General features: G+C 41.6%; 1 protein-coding gene across 4 annotated transcripts in view; it reads right to left on the reverse strand.

Moving 5' to 3' along the window:
• Positions 1 to 24,860, reverse strand: part of RABGAP1 (RAB GTPase activating protein 1) — a 74,549-nt gene that overhangs the window by 47,616 nt on the left and 2,073 nt on the right. For all 4 annotated transcript variants that reach the window (XM_054997433.1, XM_054997430.1, XM_054997431.1 and 1 more), the window contains exons 2-10: positions 21,041 to 21,241; positions 16,474 to 16,705; positions 15,737 to 15,941; positions 14,371 to 14,545; positions 13,224 to 13,381; positions 8,609 to 8,719; positions 7,484 to 7,550; positions 6,035 to 6,137; positions 4,416 to 4,585 (exon numbers count right to left, since the gene is read on the reverse strand). In XM_054997433.1, the coding sequence (XP_054853408.1) occupies positions 4,416 to 4,585; positions 6,035 to 6,137; positions 7,484 to 7,550; positions 8,609 to 8,719; positions 13,224 to 13,381; positions 14,371 to 14,545; positions 15,737 to 15,941; positions 16,474 to 16,705; positions 21,041 to 21,190 (1,371 nt within the window). In that variant the 5' untranslated portion in view covers positions 21,191 to 21,241. The remainder of the gene's footprint in view (positions 1 to 4,415; positions 4,586 to 6,034; positions 6,138 to 7,483; positions 7,551 to 8,608; positions 8,720 to 13,223; positions 13,382 to 14,370; positions 14,546 to 15,736; positions 15,942 to 16,473; positions 16,706 to 21,040; positions 21,242 to 24,860) is intronic.

Genomic DNA, 24,860 nt, shown 5'->3' on the forward strand with positions numbered 1-24,860 from the left:
CACATTTCCTAGCATTATTGACTTTTCCAGACAATCTTGCCTTCTCATGATGTGACCAAGGTACGATAAACTCAGCTTTGTCATTTTAGCTTCTAGCAAGAAGTCAGGTTTGATCTGATCTAGTATCCACTTATTTGTCTTTTTGGCTGCCCATGGTATCCGCAAAACTCTCCTCCAGCACCACATTTCAAATGAATCAATTTTCTTCCTGTCAGCTTTCTTCACCATCCAACTTTCACATCCATACACAGTAATGGGGAATACCATAGTTTGGATTATCTTGATCTTGGTTCCCAAAGAGACATCTTTATCTTTAAATATCTTTTCTAGCTCCCTCACAGCTGCACTTCCAAGTCTCAATCTTCTTCTGATTTCTTCATTGCTGTCTCCCTTTTGATTGATGATTGAGCCAAGGAATAGAAAATCCTGAACAACTTCAATTTCTTCATTGTCAACTTTAAAATTGTGTAATTCCTGAGCGGTCATTATTTTTGTCATCTTGATGTTCAGCTGCAATCCTGCTTTGAAACTTTCTCCTTTAACTTTCATCAGTAGTCATTTCAAGTCTTCACCATTTTCTGCCAGTAACACGGTGTCATCTGCATAGCTCAAATTGTTAACGTTCCTTCCACCAATTTTCACTCCACCTTCTTCTAGATCTAATTTAACTTTTCTTATATGCTCTGCTCTGCACAGAGGTTGAATAGGTAAGCATCCTTGTCTGACACCTTTGCAAACTAGAAACCATTCTGTTTCCCTATATTCTGTTCTAACAGTAGCCTCTTGTCCAGAGGTTGCGGATCAAAACAATCAGATGTTGTGGCACCCCCATTTCTTTTAACATTCTCCATAGCTTTTCATGATTCACACAGTCAAAAGCTTTGCTGTAATCTATAAAACACAGGCTGATTTTCTTCTGAAATTCCTTAGTATGTTCCATTAGCCATCATAAATTTGCAATGTGATCTCTAGTGCCTCTTCCTTTTCTGAATACAGCTTGAACATCTGGCATTTCTTATTCTATATATGGTAAGAGTATTTGCTGTAGAATTTTGAGCAGCGCTTTGCTTGCATGGGAAATTAGCACAATAGTTCGATAGTTGCTGCACTCTTTAGCATTTCCTTTTTTTGGAATTGGAATGTAGACTGTTTCCAGTCTGTGGGCCATTGTTTTTCCCCCCCATATTTGTTGACAGATTCTTGTTAAGATTTTGATGGACTCTATTTCTGTAGCTTGAAATAGCTCTAGTGGTATTCCATCTACTCCAGATGCTTTGTTTCTCTCAACTGCTTTGAGTACAGCTTTTACTTCACTTTCTAAAATTTCTGGTTTCTCATCAAAAGTTTCTTTGTCGAAGGTATCTGTCATCCTTCCATCTCTTTTGTATAGCTCTTCAGTGTATTATTTCCATCTTTCCTTTATTTTGTCCTGATCAGATACTATATTTCTGTGTTGATCTTTCAGCATCCCAAGCCATGGCTTGAATTTCCCTTTGATTGCTCGGATCTTTTGGAACAGATCTCTTGTTCTTCCTTTGTTATTGTCTTCTATTTCTTTGCACTGGTTTTTATAATAGATTTCTTTGTCTCTGCACGCAAGTTGCTGAAAAGCTGCATTTGGAATTTTGACCTTATTTCTGTCACCTTTTGCTTCTCATCTATCTTTAGCAATTTTAAGAGTTTCCTCAGTCATCCATTTAGTCTTCTCCTTTCCTTTGGTTACAGGAATAGTCTTTGCACATTCTTCCTTGATAATATCTCTGGTTTCAGCCCATAGTTCTCCACCTAAAATTTAAAATATTTGTGCAGGTCTCTGAGAGCCTTTGGGAGGAAGGAGGAGGCTAACTTAATAAAATAAATGGATAAATAGAGTACAGTAACTGGGAATAGTGGTGGTGGTGAAGGGCCCTGCTGTTCCCCAGAGTAAGTCCAACAGTACCTAGAATTGCACTGTAATTCCTTCAGAGTTCAAAGTGTTATGAGAACCATACCACTGAACAGAGCCATAAAACTCCTGTATGGCATGTAGCACACGGAGCCAACTTTGGTTGATCTGCAAACAGTGGCCCTTCCTTGAAAGGCATGATTGGGCCATAGTTACCAATGCCTTGATCATATTCAGGTTGGATGTCTATAATGAGTTCTATGTGGGGCTCACTTTGAAGACTTAAGAAATTTTAACTGAACAGTTTGGAAATTCTCCTCCTCCCAGAAACTATAAGCTACCAGAGGTATGAACAGGCCAATTTCTCCTCTCCCTCTTCCCTTCCCACCGCCACCTCCTTTTAACTGACACTCACCTGCTCTCAACATTCTATGCCTCCTGGAGCAAATAAAATGAATTTCAACTGAGATAAATGTAAAGTTCTGCATTTAGGTAGGAAAAATCAAAGACATAATTATAGGATGGGGGAGACTTGTCTTGGCAGTTGTGTGTGCAAAAAGTATCTTGGCATCTTAGTAGACCATGCGATGTGGTAGCTAAAAATGCAAATGCGATTTTGGGCTGTATAAACAGAGGTATAGTGTCCAGATCACGTGGAGTGATGATATCGCTCTACTCTGCTCTGGTTAGACCTCACGAAGAGTATTGTTTTCAGTTTTGGATACCACAATTTAAGAAGGATATGGATAAGCTGGAACGTGTCCAGAGGAGGGCAATGAAGATGGTGAGGGTTCTGGAGACCAAGTCCTATGAGGAAAGGTTGAAGGAGCTCGATATGTTTAGCCTGGAGAGGAGACGACTGATAGGTGATATGATAACCATCTTCAAGTACTTGAAGGGCTGTCATATAGAGGTTGGTGCAGAGCTGTTTTCTGTTGCCCCTGAAGGTTGGACCAGAACCAATGGCTTGAAATGAAATCAAAAGAGCTTTCGGCTAAACATTAGGAAGAACTTCCTGACAGAGTGGTTCCTCAGTAGAACAGGCTTCCTTGGGAGGTGGTGGGCTCTCCTTCTTTGGAGATTTTTAAATAGAGGGTAGATGGCTATCTGACAGCAATGCTGATTCTGTGAACCTAGGCAGATCATGAAGGAGGGAGGACAGGAAGGGTTACATCAATACTTAGTTCTCATGGCCCCTGCTTACATGCCCAGGGTAATGCCAATTGCCACTTTGGAGTCAGGAAGCAATTTCCCCCAGGCCAGTTTGGCTAGGGATCCTGACGGTATTTGCTATCTTCTGAGCACAGAGTACAGGTCACTGGAGGTGTGCCGGGGTGTGGGGGGGAGAGGCAGTTGTGAATTTCCTGCACTGTGCAGGGTGTTAGACTAGATGACCCTTAAGGTCCCTACCAACCCTATGATTCTATGCTCAGTCTTTGCCAGAACACCTTGGAAGGCTTTTTCTGTTTTGGTTACAAAGTCATATTATTGCACATACTTGGAGAACTCCCCAAGTCACTAGACACACCAACCTTTTTATGAATGGTCCCATTGTGCAGTTACATCAAACATCCAGGGCCAGTCCATTTAATGTTGTATAATGATGCCACAAGCAAAGTTATTTACTGGTGGAGCTAAACAAAACATATCAGTTCTGAACACAGTTCAAAGAAGTGCCCTACTGGATCAGATCAGTGAAGGATCTCTCTACTTAACAGAGTGGCCAACAGTTCCCAGAGCACAGAGACCAAGGCCTTCCCCTAAAGTTGCCTTACATCCTTAAATGTATGAATTTGATTTTCTCTCATGCTTTTTGCTAATTGTTATTTGATGGCTATGGAGGGAGAATGTGCACACATTTTCCTCCTTGCCAGATCAGTTAATTTATTTCATCTTTAAGAGGTTGCTCTTTATTTTTGTTACTGTCTTTGTGCTGTGTAAACTAATTCTAAACTAGTTCTAAAATGACTGTTAAAACACACTTTAAAACTGTAGGGTTTAATGGGGGATGAGGTTTACGGGACCATTTATTGTTATTGTCTGTTTTAATATTTATGTTGCAAGTCACCTCAAAAATACAATGTGGAGGAGTTGCAGGGTATAAACGTTTAAAATAAATTTAAGTATAAGCTTTAAAGTTACTATCACATTGCACATGCATGTACACTCCCCCAAACACCAGGAGAGAGTCTGGATATCACCACGGAAAGTGCAACAATGCCACTAAGAACTCCCAGACAGGAAGGAGCTCTGTCCATTTCTGGGCTGCAGCAAAGCTCAAACATGTCCCTGTCGATTATCTCAAAGTAGAGGAAAAAAAATTAAGGCTGTAAAAGCAGCACCCTTGCAAAGAAGCAGCAATATGAATTTATCCCCAAGCCTCAAAACTCCCTGCCCTAATTCAACTGCTACCTCTTCTGCTCTTCACACAGGCCCCAGAAGAATTCAAATAAAAGGCAACATAGCCCAAGAAGAGCTGGAGAACAACCTGGGCACGGGCCCTTGGTGGAAGCCTCCATGAAAAATATACCTGTTTCAGCTTCAGGAAGAAGTTCTCAGTGGAGCTCCGTTTGCTGAAAGGCCAGAAGAGCCTCTCATTGGGAGGGCACACACGGACTTTGGTCTCCAACAGGAACCGAACAGGCTCCTGCACCTCAGTGATCACCAAATCTACAGCCGTGGTCAAGAACAGCACTTTGTCTAAAGAGAGAGACAAACATGCAAGAAAAAAAAGTTACCCCTAGCTGTTTGCTCAGTTGGTTTATTTAACGGAAAAATTTGCTTTATGCGTGAGCTGAAAGTGATTATATCAGCATACTCAAAACGTTAAGCAATGGTATTTGAGTTTAGACATGGGCATGAATCGAAATACGATTCAAATTTTGTGACAAATCAGGCCGATTTGTGTTTTGAGAAACACGTTTCGTGGGGCCAAGAAATCCACGACTTTTTGGGCCGATTCATTCAATTCGTGAATGATTCATGATGCCAGACAGGCTGGCGCCGATCCATTGATTCCCTAGGCAACATAGGCTCGGAATGTCTGCAGACCTTTTGTTGCCATTGGAAACCCCCATCTTAGCCCACAACCTTGACAGGCAGCTCTCCCTGCCAACTGGGAAGCTTCCATTCTGCCCTATACAGCAAGGAGCAGCAGGGTGGGGGGCAGTTAATCCCCTATGCAACTGAGGAGATAGGCCTTCTGTAGCCATGGGAACACACAGACATGAACATCTTGAACAAAGCAGGATAAAAATTACTCTGAACGTATGCTGCCCTAAGCTGAGTTAGACTGTTGGTCCATCTAGCTCAGTACTGTCTACTCTGTTGAGTAGCAGCTCTCTGGGACTTCTGGCAGAAAAAAGTCTCTCAATACTTGCTGAGTTTTCTCTCTCTCTTTTCAACTGAAGATGCTGAGCATTGAAACTGGTACCTTCTGTATGCAAAGCATATGCTCTGCCACAGAGCCACAGGTTCCTTCTCTACTATCTCTAATAATAATGTGGGTGGCTCACATCAATCACAAAAAGTAAGCTATCCTCGGATATAGTGTTCTATATATTTGGAGGCCTTTTCTCAAGTATGCAGAAAAATATGACTCTACAGTTTAACCAAAGTGTAGGGAGAGGAAAGAGTCTGCTGAGAACCGAGCACACCTCACGAGGCACTAAAAAGGTGACTGCCAGTTAAAGGGAGGGAAAGCAGAGACTGGGAAGTTAAATCTGCTACAGCCACTGAAAAATTATAGAATCCCAAAGGGGAAACCTGGAGGTGGTAGGAATTTCTAATTCTACACCAGCCTCCACAATTCCTTGTGAGCCAGCAGTTTATAATAATGATTCACAATTCAATTCCTTCCCCTAACCAATGTGAAGAAATAAACTTGGTAAACCACTCACTGGTTACCTACATTTCTGAGCACCTCAATCTGATCCGCACTAGATGTGGATAGGAAGTCTCGGAGACTCCTTGCATCCAGTTCCTTAAGCCTTTGTGCCCGCTCCTGATGCTTGTCCACTGTCTGTTCCATGTCCTACAATCTCCCATCAACTGCCTCCTTTTGGAAAGCACCAAGTTTGCTCCCAAATTCTCCAAACATGGACAGGAACAGCCTGTGTATCTCAGACTATCTGGCCCCCACTCACAAACCTTTTGGTGTTTCTTCATTGACTATCTGGAAATGTGGAGACTTTGGGTTCCAGCTCCCAGTGATGACATAAGACTTCCCATCAGAACTTTTGCCCATAGATTCCTAAAAACAAATGGAGGACATCAAACCAAAGCCTGTATTCTTTTTAAAGACTGGTATAGTAGTTGGTGTGATAGACTAAGGAGAGCTCAATTCAAATCCCCATATTCCCCTCAAAATGACTGGGTAACCTTGGGCCAGTCACGCTCTCTCAGCTTAACTTACCCAACCTCACAGGGTTGTTTTGAGAATAAATAAAGAAATGGGAGAAAAATGGGTTGGATTTCTACTGATTCCTCTTCCTCATCTTTACTGTAGACCCACTTCATGACGTTCCTCAGAGTCCCCAGTCTCTCTAGAGAAGCATTTTGTGGAGATCAGTGGGCTGCAGTGAAAGTGGGGAGGCATGAAAGTTCTATTCTGCCACTGGAAAATTTAGTCTGGAGCCAACCCCAAGTTTGCCACCTTTAGTTCCTTGGGAGAACAGCAGGACAAAAGGTTTTTTTTTCATTTATACCCTGCTTTTCTTCCCAATGGGGATCCAAAGCGGCTTACCATGTTCTCCCCTTCTCCATTTTATCCTCACAACAACCCTGCAAGGTATCTTAGGCTGAGAGTGACTGGCCCATGGTAACTCAATAACCTTCCAAGCCAGAATGGGGATTTGAACTTGGGTCTCCCAAACCCTAGTCTGATTCTCTAACCACAATACATACTTTGTCAGAGAATAAATTTTTATTTGTTGGGAAATGCACTTATGTGCAGCAGAACGTTTGTAGTATAAAAAGTGTTCTGTGCCCTTTCTGCACCAAGCCTCTTGTTGTTGCACTGGCCTACTGATTGGAAGTGGGCTTGGGACACACTTTCTCCTCTATCCCCCTTCCATCAGAAGGCTGACCGAAGCTCCTAGCAAGAAGCCTGAAGCAGAAAGCATGTCTTCGAAGTCAACTTGCTATCCTGTAACTGGGAGTTGCTGGCTCCAAACACTGTTGTCTCATCTCCCCCTTACACTGCCTCCTTGTCCATTCCCCACCATATTCTTCTCCACTTAATCTGTGCTACTCCCAGCACCTTCTCCCCTCCATGCTGCTGCTGCTGCTGCCGCCTCTCACCTCAGCAGATCCTTTTAAAAAATCCTTATTGTAATGCTGACTGTGATCTCATAAGATTTCTGCTGCTTCAGTTGTGAGGTCTGCAAAAACACAGAAATCACATCTCTGCTTTTGGGAGCTTTAAAGAAAAAAAATTTTCTCTATAAACCGGGGGAATGACAGAAAAATCCCCCTTACTTCTCTCTACGGGGATCCTCTGTGCTGATTTTTTGATCTGCACTCTGGGGCCACATTCAGAATTATTTTTGAAGATTATACTTCATCCTTAATGATCCCATTAACAAAAGTATGCCTTACCAGGTCCAACAAGTGCATATCGCCACTTTGTACATCTTTCCCAGGACTAAGGAGGAGGCCAAAACATCTGTAAAACAAATAAGGCAATTTCTATCAAGCATTTCCACAACCAACATTATCCTGATCCTGATCCTGATCAAAAAGGATAGTAAGGCACAGGACACAGCTGCACTACATATGGAAACCAGGTTTTAGCCTTTTTAATCTGTCAACCAAAGAAAGCTTCCAGACTACAGCTAGAAGGCAAACAAGCAACCTTGCTGACAATGCAGGTCCAGCCTTGGGGAGCACAACTGAAACAGTTATGAAAAGCAAAAGGGATTTTGACTGGAGAGAAGTGGCACGCCCCATCACAGTACCTAGCTCCACTGTGATACGGCCTCACTTCATTATGGTTCACTACTTGTTTGAGGGGGAGGGAACTCTGCCTCTCAATTGTTCTTTGGGCTCAGAAGGGGCATTCAGATTTACACACACACAAGGAATTTCCCATTGCATCACAGGAGACTACAAACAGGGAAACTTCCCATGAGTGTGGATGGCAGTAGGGGTGGTGTTTTGAGGAGTCATGCTGAGGAGTGGTATTTTGCACGCCCCAAATCTGTGTGTTTCTGGAAAGCAGTGAGAAGTTTGGGGGAGGGGTCAGAACTCTTCCTATTCATGTTCTGATCTCCCCTTCCCCCTGGATGCCAGTTTCTGGGGTGGGAAACTCCTTGGGAGAGATTTGTCCAGTCACAGGCCACAACACCACACAGCTTTACTGAACTGTAATCAGCCCATAGGCTGTACAATGCACACCCCTGGGCTAGCCAGTGATAGTTTGGAGACTGCCTAGGAATCCTATGTATGCTGCTTTTGGTTACATGACAGGATGCAGGATGTAAATGTAACAACAAATTTACAAAAATCAGGATTCCCTAACAAATACCTATCAGCATGGGCATAAAAATTTCCAAAGTGGTTTGGAGAAAACCATGAGAGAATGTTGATTTTTAGAACAGATAAATGACAGGCTAAAGTTTTCAGTTCCCACTCCACAAAATCCAATGTACTACATTGGGTGGGTGGGATTTCTAGTCCTTGGTGGTACCTCAGACCACTGCATCTTCACAGATTCTGCCTTACCTTTCAATGGCCAGTTCTTTGTTGGTTGTCTGCTGCACATAGATAACAATCTTCTTGTCAATTCCTTGGCGCAGTTTAAAGCACTGCCTGTCCTTGTCTTTGGGTACGGCACTGTCATATAACAAGTGGGAAAAACATTCAGAAAATCATATATCTGCAGCCATCCAAACATGAAAAACAGGATCAGTGCGCAAAATGCACTCTCTCACACACATCACTCTCTCTCTTTGCTTCTTTAATCTAGAAAATCGGAAGAAGTTATCAGTGTATAAGAGATGAAAACATGTTCCGGGGTCATCTAAAGGAATATCACGACTAGAGTTAGGGACACAAATATACAGACAACCTACTCCACTTCCATACAACTCTGAATCCTCATTTTAACAACTTGAGGGTCATGAGCAGACAAAAGCACAGGGTATGGATGTGTAAACTAAATGGTAAACAGCTCAGGATCTGCTTCAGACTGTATTTTAATGGTCTCTGGAAAGTTGCAGGTGGGTACCTGTGTTGCTCTGCAGAAGAATAGTAAGATTTGAGTCTGGTAGCACCTTAAAGACCAGTAAGGTCTTATCAGTATAAGTTTTCGAGAGTCAAAGCTCCATTCATCAGATACAAGTAGGAATGGAGATCCCTGAACCTTTATATCCTTCCTTTACCTCCTTGGTATCAGGAAGTAGGAGCGGTATTGCAAAGAAGGGAGTCAGGATGCAAAGGTATAATGGCTGAAAGATGCAATGGCTCCAAAGGGTGTCTTTCATTACTAAATGAAACTGCTTTTTACTTAATCAGAGCATCATTCCGTCTAGTTCAGAGCACAGTACTGGCTAGCTGCAGTTCTCCAGGGTCTCAAGCAGAGAAAGATTCCACCCCCTTATGTCAAATTTATAAGAGTGAAAATAATGAGCTTGCCCATCATTATGAACAAAATAAGGAGAGCTGAATAAAAGTTGGGGAACAGAAGGATGCAGAAGCAAATGACTGAAAATACCAATTTTTAGTTTTGTTAAAAACCATGTTTCCTGAATGAAGATGCTGAATGAATCTGCTCTTTTAGTTGTTAAAATATTTTTATCTCCTTCTGAATAAAATATACTAATCCTAAAAAGGTTTAGAAAACAAGAACACTTGAATTACTGAAACATATTTAAACAAGGAATACACAAGGCACAACCAGCAACAAGAGTATAGGATAGACCAGTATAAAATATTCAGCAAAACCCAAAGCCCAAATGACTTAACCCAGTAACAATTGTACAAAAGATCTGTGAAATATATATTTCATATTAAGAGCCTGCAAAACTGGTTAAAAAGTCTAGCAGCTTGCATGTAACGGTGCTTAGCCATTTTGTGGCATATGTACTGAATTTCTGTCGCACCTTGCCAAAGTGGTGCATGGTTTTTTTAAAATGATACAAATGATTGTCAATTAAAACTAGCAATAAAAGCAACCACACACAAGCAAACCAGAACAGGCAGATTCCTTCCTCTCAAAGGTGCATATATTGGATGAGTCAGTGCAACTAAGCTCCCAATGAAAGTTACTAGTCTTTAATAAGAACAAGAAAAAGGTTATTAACTTGTGATACATGCATTTAAAAACCACTGTTGGAGAAAAAAATCTCTCATCTCCAATTTTACTATACACAGCTTTCAAAATTAGCTGTTCTGGAATTGCAAAGGCTACAAAACCTCAAAAGGGAAATAAGTATTTTTTTCCTTTTTTTAATCATTGATGTATTACTTCAAAGGAACATACAGAAAGATACTGGCCATGGCTGTAGAGAAGTTACTTCTGAGTGGCTCCCAACCACAGAAGTGAGTAAAGATAACACAGCCATTAATTTTGTCCAAAGTGGGCTATATTTACAAGAAAACCATGCAGTGCCCTTTGGGATTTCCTCTCTCCTCTCCCACTCTCATCTCTGCTTTTTGAGTCAGGCATTTCTAAAACTCCGTTTAGGCAGAACTAATTTGTCACTACCAGGGCTCAGCCCCAAAACATATGAAGTTCAAAGGCAATCTATCAGAGTCACCAGCCTTTAAAAAGAACACAGTATCTTTGAACCAATGCCTAGTCCTCAAAACACACCACACAAATGAAATTTCCTCTGTAGGCTTCTGCTGCAAATGCTTTGCAAAGACAATCAATCACATAATCAGCATTCATTTCACACTTTTTCCCTACCACCACCACCCTGAGCCTCAGGACTTGTCTTAAAGTAAAGAAAAGGTATATACACCACACTCAGACAAATTCACTGAGTCCTGATGTTTATTAGGTACAGATAAGATGCAAAATAGAATTCAAATAGTAGAACTGTTGGCAGGAAGCTTCTGCTGATGAAAGTATTGGCTCAGTGAATGACCACACTTCAATCAGTGCTTAACAAGCCACATTTGACAGACTGGGAGAGACAGGGTAACTTAAAGATCTAAACTGACAATGTGCTGCCAACCAAGGGCCCTCAGTCATCACCTACTTGCCAGGAAGGGCAATTTTTGGTTACCTAGGGACAATTTCTAATCACCAGTGACAATCCAGACTTCTTGTAGATGACAATCTTGGGCAGAAAAAGAGTCTGACACACATGAAATTAACAGCCACACTTTTGGGTGGGTTAAAAGTGCAGGGGCCAATTTACTGAGTTAAAAAGTATCAGCTGGTGTACAGAAACAGCAGAAGTATTTTTTAAAGAATTTGTTAAAATAATTTTTAAAATCTGCCTCAACAAATTCCAGAAGAGAAAACACTGCTCTAGCTATGGCCAGCTGCCAGCACTGTCTGCAGTTCTAAGAGTGCTTGGCAAACACACCACTCTGTGATAAAGACAACTCAGCAATCAGGAGGATACAACAAATGCTTACACACAAAACCCATTAGGAGGGCTGCATGGAAACTGAATTGGAAATGTGGGAAGCGGGGATCAGAAGAATCCATGCCTGGACATCACAGCACTGTATCTGTAAAGCGTAACAAGCAGAAGGCAAAATCAAGTGCAATAAATCAACTCACCCAACAATGGTGCTTGCTGCTATAAACAACAGACAGATACTATATAGTATCTGTCTGTCGTTTATAGCAGCATGTGCCGTTGTTGGGTGAACTATATCTGTAAAGAGCAGACCCAAGAACTTACTGCATTCTGGAAACATGGGACAACTCACAATAGTTAAAAGTAAATCAGTGTCATCTGCTGGGGAGAAAACTGGGTTTGTAGCTGGTGGTTAGGTTCAAGGGTCAGGTCACTATATTAGCCTTAGTTCCTTATCTGTAAAATGTGAACAATAATATATTGGAAGTTGCCTTATACTGAGTCACATGATTTGCCCAGACATTCCAGGACTGTTATTCCAACTGGCAGTGGCTCTCCAGAGCCCCAGATTGGGGTCTTCCCCAGTCCTGCTGCCAGTGATCCCTTAAATGGAAGAAATTCTGGAGAGCAAACCATGTGCTTTCTACCTACAAAGCAAGTGCACTATCTACAGTGCTACAGCCCCTGGCTTGGACCTTCTCATAAAACTTCTGTGACTAAACTCTGAGCAGCCACCCTCAGAGGTGGAATTTGGGCAACCCAGGTATAACATAACTTGAAAGAGGCACTAATCTCTAATAATACTGGAACGGACCTTTCGTCCAACAATGACACAATATCCAATCTCATTTAGTAAAGAGATAGCAAATTCATGACTTTCAATGAACATATATCTTTGTTTACCTTGAGCTGTTATTGTTCAATTAAACACATGGGGGCACTACTGCACTAGGACTTGGAAACCCACAAAAGCAGAAAATAAAGACCATTTTCAGGCAAAGCATACAAAGGATGCTATTTTTTAGTTTTCTGGGCTATAACTCAGAAGCCTGTGCTCTCAAAGCAACAGAGCCCCTATTGGCAAAAGACACACATTTATCACAAGCATCCAACAATTACATTTTTTTTACTGGAAAGCAAAACTATCACATTTTTATTCTGCCTTTCCTCCAAGTCACTCCAGGGACGCTTACATGGTTCTCCCCTACTTCACTGTATACTCATGACAATCCTCTAAGGTAGGTTAAACTGAGAGAAAACAAATGGTCTGAGGTCACCCTGGGAGCTTTATGGCCAGTGGGGATCTGAAACTAAGACTCCCAGTTTCAGCCATTCATTGCTACACTACACTGACTCTCTCTCTTCCACATTTAACACAGATGAACTATATTTTCTTTACCACAAGGTGCCTGTTTAAATAACTTAAGGCCTTTGCTTGGCACAACAATCTGAGTTTAGCAAGCAAGAAGTTTCACAAATAGCCACTGGAGGCCAGTTTGCATCAGGAAGGTGAAAAGGTCCGAAAACTGAAACAGGTACGTAGCTGCAATTTTCAAGCTGCTGCTCTCTGCTGGCAACCAGTACATATGAAAGTTCAAGTCCTCTGAAGTATATTCCTATTTGAACCCTTGTACCCATTAGCAAGGAATCCAGTCCAAACCACCATAAGACACATCTAATAAATTAAAGCCACATTCAAACTGTAAAACCCAGAACAAAAAATATCACAGTAAGTACTAAAAAATGATTTGAGAAGATTAAAATTTCCAGTTGAAGAAGAGGAAAATAGGAAACTATACCTGAAATATCCTTTCCCGTCATCTTCCTTTATTTCCAGAGAGACAGAAAAAGTAAAAATGTCACTGTCTGGTGTCTGTGGGGCTACAGGGGCTGCAAGTGGAGTCTGTTTGGCAGAGCGGCGGAAGGCAGTGGCAAAACTGTACAGGATTCTACTCACCTGCAAACACAGACAACCAAAGAGAGATTAACAGACAGAGACAAGGCAACTGAAGGGAGGGGGCAGCCAACTACAGTGTTCAGTATATACAACTAACAGCTGTCTGCCTGTTCCATCCATGGTCTGTGATGTGCTGGGGAGAACCTGCAGCTCCAAGGAACAGAGGGTCTTCCCCCACTGTAGCATCCTCTTCTGGGTCTTCCCTCCCTAGCAAATCCCCTTCCAGCTTTTGCTCTGTGGGAACCTTTAGAATGTTGGTTACTGTCTTCCCATATGGAAAATTTTTTACGCTAGTGGAGGACAGTCACATAATGCTGGCTTTTAAAAACACCGATTCTTTTATGATTGGCACCAATTTTATTTCATCTTTCTATTTTATCATTTTGTACTGCAGTTTGCCTTTTCCTTTGTAAGCTGCTGAAAGAATCCATGAGTAAACAGAGGTAAGTAATGATTAGGAAATATATGAAATAGAAGTGTCAATGACTCCCATCTTCCCTAAATTTGTTCTCTTGAAAGCTGAGCATAACCATTTTCCTCAAGCTTCGGTCCTCTGGTACTTTATTGCATTGGTTGGTTCCCACCCACCACCAAAAAACCCATCTAATTTGGTCAGCATCTTTCTTGGAACTTGGTGCTCCAAACTGAACAGAGAGCAAAGGTCTGCCTGGAGCTATGGCTGTTTCTGTTGCTACAGATCGAAATGATGATTTGTGCCCCATCACTTCATTAAGTTACTTTGTCTCCCAGGACAGAATCTCCTAAATCCTTTTCAGCAATGCTGCCAGTTCAAGCAATGGAAAACAGACCCCCCCCCCCCAAATCACTGTTACAATTTAATAAGCTTAACACAAAATAAACAAAGTAAAACAGGTATTCTACTGTCGATATAAGCATTCTGTTCTCAGATCAAGTAATTGGAAACTGTAGATCATTAACTTCCATGATACGATACGGCCACAAAACTTCCCAGAAAACGTTCAACTTACAGCTTCTTGGATTTCACATCGAAAGACGTGAATTCTGAAGAGCTCTGATTTGTAATGGCTTTCGGTGAAAGCAAAGCAGTCGCTTTCTGGAGTCCCATCATGCCCTCGCACACAAAAGAGGATCTTGTAAATAGGATAGTTGGCGATTTCAGTGTTTGTTGGAGGATCTAGCAGCCTGAGGAGCAAGGAGGGAGTGGAAAATTATAAGCGTTGAAGATAATTAAAATTCTTTAGCTTTCAGACAGACTGGAGGCAAGTCTATTTATACGCTATAAAGGCAGAAGTTTCTTCAGATTTAAAGCTTTCTGACTTCAGATTTTGTACAGATGATCCTTTATCTAATGAGAATTTACCACAGGGTTACTTCCTCACTCTTCCAAAGGAAAAGACCATTTTTACACTTCAGTTCACAAGGAGTCCAGGTAAATGGGTAAACTAGGAAATTCTTACCATTTAGCAGAATAATGCAGAGCATCTTACCAAGTTGTTATTATATAGACAAAAACATACTACAGTAATTTAACGACTGACATGTAGCTGGTCCATATTCCCTCTTTGTTCAAAAGTGCTCAACAGAAACCTCCGGCTAGCGCTGATCTGTATTCTGGAACAGGCTTATGTCCCCTTTCCTTCTATGCAGAAGACCTTCAGATGTGAGGCTCAATCCAGTAAGATTCTGCATTATTTGTGTTACATCCTACTTGCTGGCAAAGTAGATCGGCTCAGGAACCAACCCTTGCAGACAGAGCTGATCTGATCATTCAGATCCAAGACATGAAACTTCAAGCCCTCTAATTAATGGATGTTACTTTTTAAAACATAAAGACCTCCAGACCCTTAGCAATAAGAATAAACTAAAGGAGTGGCTTAAGGAACAGTTGCTTATAAGAACCTGCCTATCAGTTAAGAGCTACATCTCTTCTGTGTGCTCCTATCTTCAAAGACCAGGTACTTGACTATGCATGGGAGGATCTTCTTTGCAGTGACACTCCATCATTATGTAATACACACTCCAATCAAACTTGTTTGGCATCGATTTTTTTCCATATTTAAGCCACTAGGTCCATGCATGTTTTAATTTCAAACTTGAAGGAGATTTTCTTTTGAAAAATTGTTATTGCTGGGTTTTATTGTTTTATATTTGATATTCTTACTGTTGATATTTTTTAAACAGCTTGGCAGCTATTTTTGGCAGAAGGATGGAAAAAATTTATATAATTTATCACAGGAGGCAAACTTCAAAAAACCACATTACTGTATGGTAACTGGATCAAGATCACTGGGAGAATTAAACACTTGGGCAGCAGCTTCGAACCAAAATGGCCCTGCCAAGGCCAAATGAACCCACTCCCCTCAAGATAGGTACCTCACAGTTCCTTCGGACACATTGGGCACTGAAAGGGTCACATGCACAGAAATCTGGCATTGGCTTCGCAAGATGGACATCATCCTCAGGGCCTCTACCTCACTCCGGGGGGCATTGACTGAGGCACAACCTAAGTAAGTGAGCTTGCTGAAGACTACACTGTCCTCATCAGCCACTGGCGTAAAAGGGCTTGAATCCTCAGACTCTGCAAGAAAAATGAAAGAGTGAAGTCAGACAACAGTCAGGGTTCTGGAAGCAGAGTCATCTTTGGGAAAGCAAGCTCTGAAAAGAGCAGGAGTTATAACAGGACAGGCTGGTGACCAGGAGTGAGGATCTCTGCTCAGGATTCTCCAAGATTTCTGAATTCCACTCCTCTCTGACATGGCATCATGAAAATGTAAAACCTGATGGATGTGGAACTCAGTGTCATGAGAATCTCAACCATCACTCTTAAATGAAACAATTTTCTAGTCCTCATGCTACAAAATGGGAGGCTGAAAGCATATGAGCAATGCCTAATGAAATCTTGTGATCTGGAGCAGGGACCTCTCTATAGCTCTTTGTTCTTCCCATATACAGGCAGAGGTCATGAAGTGACTGAAAACAGGGCTCAGCCACAAGACCCGCCACAATACTTTCTCTTATGTGAACAAAGTCCAAATGATTTAGGGAGCTATCACCTAGACCTTTGCATTCACTATATGCCCATCTTTCTCTCTCCCTCAAAATCTCCTTACCTCCCTGTGTGGGTTTCACTGGCAGGTTCATCTCAGGTTTCTGTGGTCCTGCCATGGACCCCGGGTTAATGGTGGAGGATGCTGAGGCCTCAAGGAGGACAGGCTCTTCTCCCTCTCCATCAGCCTGGGGAGACTCATGTTCCTGGTCATTGGATTGTTCTTCTATGGGGGGATCCATTAGGACGTCTTCAAGCTCTTTCTGCAGCTGCTGCTCACTCCCATTCCCTATGATCTGTGGAAACAAACAAGTTCTGCAAAGAAAGGATAAACACAAGCCTGACCAAGAACCACAAGCTACCCACATTCATGAAGTCAAAAGCTGGTTAGAAGCTACAAAGCAGCAAAAATACATCTCATATATTTGCCTCCCCCCACTCCCAATTTCTTTGTCACATTTGCAGATAACAAAGATCATCATCATGGGCTATATCCAAAAGTAGAAATGTGATGCCTGTGATGCTCATGTAAATAACAGCATGGTTTATTCTTTCTCCTGAAAGATCCAAAGAGTTCATATCAAGAGCAGAATTGTCCATCACACAAAACATGATGCCAAATTACAGAATATTGTTCTACGATTACTCAGAAACACTCAAAACAGAGAACAGTAGCACTGTTGAACTTCAATGACAGGAGGGGGTCAGAAAGGGTGCTGAACAGTTCACTGAAGTCACTGGCAACAGGAAAGACAGCACCAGTCAGAGATAAAGACAAACTATGGACATTGTAGATTAGGGGCCTGCAAGCTATGGCTCTAGAGCCAATACGTCTCTTTAAAAAAGTAAGGAGGTGTATTAGATCAGTGGGTGGGATGCTAGAATAACCAATAGGGAATTCATTTATTTGTTTCATTCATAACACCGCCTTTCTCTTCAATGGGAACCCAAAATGGCTTACATTGTTCTCCTCCATTTTATCCTCCCAACAACCCTATGAAGTTGGTTACACTAAATGTGTGACAGGCCCAAAATCCTAGAACAAGCTTCCATTGCAGAGTGGGGATTCCAACCTGGGTCTCCCAGGTCCTAATTCTACACTCTTAACTGTTCTGCCACACTGGCTCTTAAATGGCAAAGATTTTTATGAAACCAAACTGCTTCTGAGAGATGCTTTACAGAAAGGGAAATGACAAAAGTGAGCAGTCATCAGTAATTTGAGTGTGAGCCATGAGCAGGTTTATGCCAGTGTTCTAAAACAGCACAAAGCGCTTCTGTTTATATTTATTATTTATTGTGAAATGATGTGTGTTCTATTTCCTCTCAATACTCCCAACCACCAAAGTTTGGCTGCAGAAATTAACTTGATTAATCAACATGACAATTATCAATAATATTAAGCTGTATATTTTCAATTATACAAATGGGCTCTCTTACACTAACTCTTTGTTAATCTCTGGCTCTGAATTTTGATGTAGCTCAACTCTTTAATTATAAAAGGTTGTTGACCCCTGGTCCTAGATGCATGCTCATAGTCAACATCACATTTGCTCCTCTTCAGAATACAGCTTTTTACTTCCCAACTGTCCTTACAGGTTTACTGATTTAAAGAAACATTAGTCCCCTGGTAAGTCCCAACATGCAATGTTACACCTAGTACAAGTAACATTGTGTTGTCCTATGCTCTTTAGTACCCAAAATGGCACAATAATATATAGTCTATCCAGGAATAAAGATACATAAACAAATGCACTCAAAAGTCTTCTCACTCCTCCTACTTGAAGGGGTGCTGAAGTTCCAAAGCTTGAGAGCCACATGACATTCTTTGTCCTTGAAGGTATGTCATTTGCCTTACACAGAGTCAGACCATTGGTAAGTCTGGCTCAGTACTATATACTATGACTAGCAGGCGGACAACTATCTTTTCCAACAGCTGTCACTTGAGATCCTTTAACTGTATATGTCAAGAACTGAAACCGAGACCTTCTCTGATCATTCCTGGATCACAGTGCCCTCTAGACTTATCTTAAGTGTGCATTAGCTCTCCTCGGAAGTCTTTAATGTGAATGTATGAGAAGTAGCCAAGTCTGCCTGAAATCTGGTTATGCCTGTTAAGCTAATATATTGAATAAGACAGTGGAGCGCTTTGTAAAAATAGAAGACTACAGCTCAATGGCAGAAAACGTTTTGCATGCAAAGATTTCAGCCTTTCATTGAATCTCCAAGGTGGCATTCAACATTTTTAAATTGACAACAAAATCAAAGCCAAACTACTGTAAAGAAAATTATGTCAACAATAGTTAAAATCAGAAGGTACAACAGAAAACAAAAATACAGCAAAAGTCACACATTAAACACTACCCAAGCAGCACACTTTTCAATTGTTCCCAGAAGGCCATTTTAAAGGGATGAAAACGACATCCCTAAGGAAGTATATCCAGAATTTTTGCACTGCTGCTAAGATGGCTCTGATGCACATGACCATACAATACACTTTGTTGGTAGCAGCATACATATCAGAGCTTCTGAGAAAGATTTTACATTTCTGATAGATTTGTATGAGAGAAGGCAGTTCTTATTGCATTCTGGATACAGACCATTAACAGCTTTAATGGACAAAAACAGCACTGTGAATTGCACCCAAAAAAGCAACTAGAAACCAGCAGAGATGTTGAAACACAGGAATGATGCAATCCAATCAATAATCCAGTAACAGCATTTTGAACCAGCAATGAATTCTGAGCATACATGGAGTGCAAGGTAACAGGTTGATTTGGATGTTTCAAGCATCAATTACTGCAGCTAGGGATTGGTCTTCCAAGAAAGGTTTAATTCTCAACTCCTTTGAGGGATCCTGGGTAGCAGGGCTGGGAGAACCATAGACAACTGCCGCCGCCACCACCAATAAGTACAATCAATTCTGACTTAGAAAAAACAGAATTTGATTCAGTATAAGGCAGGGTCATATGTCTGTGTGCACCCAGAAGACTCCAAAATACAATTTACATTTTAAGAGGTACAGCTCTCTTAAGCATTGCCTCAATGCAAGTTCCTTTCAACTCTGATGTCATGATTTTGAAAAGGTAAACAGTTCAATCTGCGCCTGCATGATTAATCCTTAGAATAAGGCAGTGACTATTCCATTATTGTCAGAGGCAATTAAAATCAGTGCAAGGCAAACATTATGATCCAGGTTCAAGCCTAGTTTGACAAGTTCCACAATGCCCTGCTGGCTGCATTCCAGGGCACTCCATGTGGTGACTTATTTCCACTGAAAAAGAACAGACAATTCATACTAGGTGGAGTGAAAACGCCGAGACCAGCGACAGAGATCCAACAGGAAAATCCAAGTCAATGTAAGCCCACTCCTCATGTTAAGCACATGATTTCCATTGACCATCTAGGGGCTATCAATAAGAAGCAGCACACAGTCTCAAGTAAGAATAGCTAAGATGAGAGTTGGGAAAGGCTCACAGCAACTCACATGATCCATACAGCATGCTGAAGCAGAACAAGTCCCATTTTTGAGTTCCAGAAAAGGAAGGAAAGCAATTTTGTTTTGTAACTGCTGTGACCTAGAATGGTTTCTTAAAAGACTGCTGGAGAATGGAGTAGAGCCAAGCTCCTACTTCTTTAAAGGGGCATGCAATATATTTGGAAGGAGTTTGTTATTTGCACTCCAGGGTACAAGTAAACTAATCTGAGAAACAGGAAACATCTGTGCCTTCGGTTATAGGAGTTGTTCTCTCTTTGCTCCATTTGAGGTTTACACTAAGGTCAGTGTTGTCACAATTCCTTACAGAGTGCTCCTTTTCAATGGGTTGCAAACCAAGTGTTTTAAACCTAATCAACAGGGCTGCAAGTTTGAACTGATGTGGTCAATCAACTGAAGGGTTAAATCACATTTCAAAAATGTGCCCAGCAAAAGTAACTTTTGACTTCTGCCCGTGTTGTTGGCTTGTTTTGTTTCACTGTTTCATCCCAAATCCCACTCTTCCTTACACACGACTCCCGTCGTATCCCTTGAACTGTTCAGAGATGCCCACCATCAAGTATGTTACCAGCAGGAGAAGCTTAGCCATGTGCTTTAAATCAGGAATAGGGTATGAGAGAATTGCGGGTCTGTGGGTGCCTGCTCCCAATTAAGGGGCCTCACTGCATGAGCTGCAATGCTGGGAAGAAAGAAGCCCTCATTCCTGCCCGGGCTGTCAAATGACATCAGACTATTTCATAAGGAGGTCAGACTACCACTTACAGAGGGGAATTCTTGATTTCACAGACTATCTGGTTGTGCTGGTCAACGGACGAAGTTTGAATAGCGTGTTTCATTAACAAGCTCACAAACTGTCCATCTGCATAGCACATTACCCCTTTGTCTTGGAGACCATGGCTATACAGCCTGGAAAATCCACAACAACCATCGTTCTCCGGCCGTGAAAGCCTTCGACAATACAGCTCATGAGGGATTTGACAAAGATCAAGCCGAGTGGGAGCAAGAAGACTTCACTCCAAAGCCAATCCAATCAAATAATGGCCCACTGGTGGTTGATATTCTCTCTCTTTCCCCCATCTCCACAACAGTACGCTGCCACATCAGGTTGATTCAGGATGGGTTACACTATCTCTCTTACCTTCAGTCCCGTTTTTTCATCATCGCTACCATTATTGGTGGATGGCGTTTCATCCCCTTGCCTGGAAATTAAGACAAAATCTTCGCTGTTTAGAGTAGACACCGAGTCTGAAGACACACTGATTTTCCCAACAGAGGCCTTGTCATCCATGACTTAATAAAAAGGACGCTCAACTCATGAATGGGCTTGGATTACAAACACCTGAAAAACAGAAACAGTAAAATAAAATATGTATATTTACACTGAAGCTGCAGCCAGAAACTTGACTATGAATGCTCCTATGTTCATCACTGTGAAACAACAGCAGCTGGAACTGGGTGCCTCCAGGAAATGGGAATGGGAAAATGGATTTAGGGACAGAATCTACAACTAGTTTTCTTGAAGACTCACTCTGAAAAGAGTGAAAGATCTCACCTGCTAAAGCTGTATGCTAATAGTTTTGGCATATGGCAATTGCCACTTTCTTTGCAGAAGGCAAACCTCATAGGCAAACTGCATTTGGCCCAATGGTCTCAAGCTGCTAACCTCCAGAGCATAGAGAGAGGCATTCAGTGTTGCAGACAGGGCCTGGGCTAGCCTGCCTCACCATTTAAGTGCACTACACTGCTACAGACAGTTCCTAAGTGGCCAGAACAAAGCCACCTGCAAGATCCTTCCTCTACTAGGATTATAGCATGAATAAGATACTCTCAGTGGTTCCCATTTTACCTTCCCAAAGCAACTTTAATGAAGAACATACTGCAGTTGCCTCTGTTATTTTGAATGCAGTCCCAAAAGGGAAATATTTACCATTCAAGCTAACTTGCACATAACTAGGCAGCTACTTTCTGACTCCTTCAGCCTTATACCAATTCAGCCAAGAATTCAGTGGTGGGAGAGGAAAAGTATGCAGAAAGGAAACAGAAACCAAGTGGGCTAGCAAGAGAACGATCCATCTCAGATCCTGAGCAGTGCACAACCTCCACCATTCTTCTCAGGTAGATAGGACCTATATGCTGCTCTGGACAGATGACTCTCACTCTTATAAGAACTCGTTCACGGAACCACTTAGCCTTGGCTTCCTCTGTTTAGTAGCATGAACTCTTGGTTCCATCGTCCAGGAATAAAAAGTGGCTCTCTGCAGTTACTTCTAGGTCTCTGAAATGTGATACATAGATAATCTTCAAGGCACTCTGGTTACCTTAAAACTATAAAAATGGAACTTTATATGCATCCTCCAATGGGGGGAGGGGGTCAAGCAACATCCCCAAATAGTTTTGGTACTTTCAGAACATCCGGAAAGATGAAGTTTAGCATACACGTAGTCCAAGTGTTTGTGCCGGAAATGCCATAGCTCAGTACCAAATTAATTCTCTCCATCTTAAGGTTTCTCTGGAAGTAGAGAATTTGGAGAGGTGCTACAAGGCTAAATCGACTAATAGCCTGACTTTGTAGAAGACAAATTCATAAGTAACTTTGATAAGAAAAGTCTGAAAGGAAGTCACTGCTATCTCTCTTCCTAAGAATGGGGGACATGAAGTTGACTCTAACCCAGTTACATAGGTATTCATACTACCCTTTCCCTAAACTCAAGGGGGATTATGGATTTAAAATGATCCATCGTTAGTGAAGGTACGTCCAGACTACTAAGAAAGTTGAAATCTGGTGTACATGTCCCAAGACAAAGCAGTTACTAGAGCAGTTTGAAAAGGGGACATTTTTACATCTGACAGTAAACACATGGAACATAAAAGTTTAATACATATTAGTGTCTGTCATTTCAATGTAGAGCAAGCAATGACATGGGCAGAATGGAATGCTGAGTCCTCAGAGATCCTTTGCCAGATTCAGAGTGGCATGAAGGGCTCTGCTAGTAGTCAGGAATATGCACCCATGCTTGTGAAATGAAGGCTTTATTTGCACATGCCTATTACACATGAATACACAAACCCTGCACCAAGAATACTCTAGCCCAGCAAGCTGAAAACACTATGATTTATCCTGCTGCTGCCCTTTATAGGGAGGGAGCAGAAGCTATGCAGAACACTTATTCTCCTTTCCTCCCTCCCATCATTTACTAATTCTGTACTTTATGCTAGTACAAGTCAAGAGTTAAACTAACAAGTTGCGTCTCAAGATAATTTACAAGGCCTTAGTTCAAGGTCAGGCCAACCACCTCCTAACGCATGCCTCCTTTTGCTTAGCATTACTCTTTCAAACCGATACAGCCTTAAACAGGGAGAGTTTGAAAATTTTAAAAAATCTTTCCTGCCTTGTTCATATTCATTTTAAAACCACATACACAATGAATATGAAGGAGATCTAGGTTTCCCACCACCGCATTTGCAAACACAAATTGACACCCAAATTATTTCTAAACCCCATTAAATCCCACCCATTCCATACAGAGACCAAAAGTACCAGCTGGTCCATAGTAAACAGTGATCAGGAAGAAGCAGTCGGGCAAGTATATGAGGCCTCACCCTTGCCCAGAGGCCCCTGCTTTTCAGGTTTTCTATTTCCTCCCACTCCATATTTTCTAATTTCAGCAATCAGGAAAGTAGAGGAAAAAGCAAATACTTTGCTACCGGTTTTGAGATGTAGTGATAGCATCAACTACGTATGAGGAGGAACGGCAATGCTCCTTCCCTCATGAGAGTTTTCCATGTCGTAAGATCAGGAACCCTGATTTTGGGCAAGCAACACTGAGACCACCCTGGACAAGTTTCTGTCTTAGCAGCAAGTCACACCATTCTTTTTATGAACAGTAGGAAGCTAGAGGAAAATGCGAGATCTGGCTAAGCCAACACTCAGATCAGTTTTCTGTGCTGACGCTAAAAACATTCAGCTCTGAGGACAAGCCTATAAGTGGAAATGTTGACACAGCTATCGACAACATCTTTGGCTTGCACGTTATAAATGCACTGCTTCACCAACACAATTTTAAGGCCTGATCCTGCACAGCATTCCACCATGAATGTAAATACAGCAGCACTGGAAAAACAGCAACCTTTTTTTATCTAAGACAGCATACGCAAGAGTGTAGCTTGCAGAAACAATTTTCAATCCATCTTCCTAATCAGTTTGTGTTTGTTTTTTACAATTGCCTAATCACTTTGGCAACTGAAGCATGAACATTTCTTGCTGGACAAGAAAGAGGATCTGCTCTCAGGTCAAGCAGCCATAAAAACACAGATTTGTGTTTAAAATGGCATGCAGAACCTTTGCAAGTCACTTTGAAAGAGGAAATGACAAGCTCCAATGCCTCAGGAGAGAAAATGAAATCACTCAACAAACAAAAGAAAACGAAGGCACATTTCGGCATTCAGACTAATGTAGCTGATTAACGATTATCGATCCACTCGCTACCAGAAGGCTCTTTCAACTTTGAAATGCATTGCTTAGAAGCCAGTGGCCACTGAACTCAGGTGGTCTCAAGAGTGTCATGAACTACACAGAAGATAGCAGCAAATGCCAAATCTGGTAAAACACCAAGAACTAAAAAAAAAATCTTTTAAAGTCATGCTTCTAGTTCATCTGATAGAAGGAAAACTGAAAATCTATTAGAGAACCAAAATTATGGTTTTGAAATAAATTAGTAAAATTATAAATAGAGAAGGTGGAGGAAGGGGAAATTGCAGATTTTTTGTTTCTTTTGGGGGGGGGGCAATATGGACTTCTGAAAGAAGCACTTACAAAAGATGACAAGTCTACAGAGATACAATGATGCAGTAGTTGGAAGCAAAACCCAGTGCTGGGGCTGTTCACTTGTTAGATTCACACCCCTAGTAACAAGCTTTAAAGCCTGGAAACCTCAGGTTCCAAAAAGGATTGTGGACCT

Source organism: Eublepharis macularius, chromosome 14 (assembly GCF_028583425.1).
Source record: "Eublepharis macularius isolate TG4126 chromosome 14, MPM_Emac_v1.0, whole genome shotgun sequence".
NCBI lineage: Eukaryota > Metazoa > Chordata > Lepidosauria > Squamata > Eublepharidae > Eublepharis > Eublepharis macularius.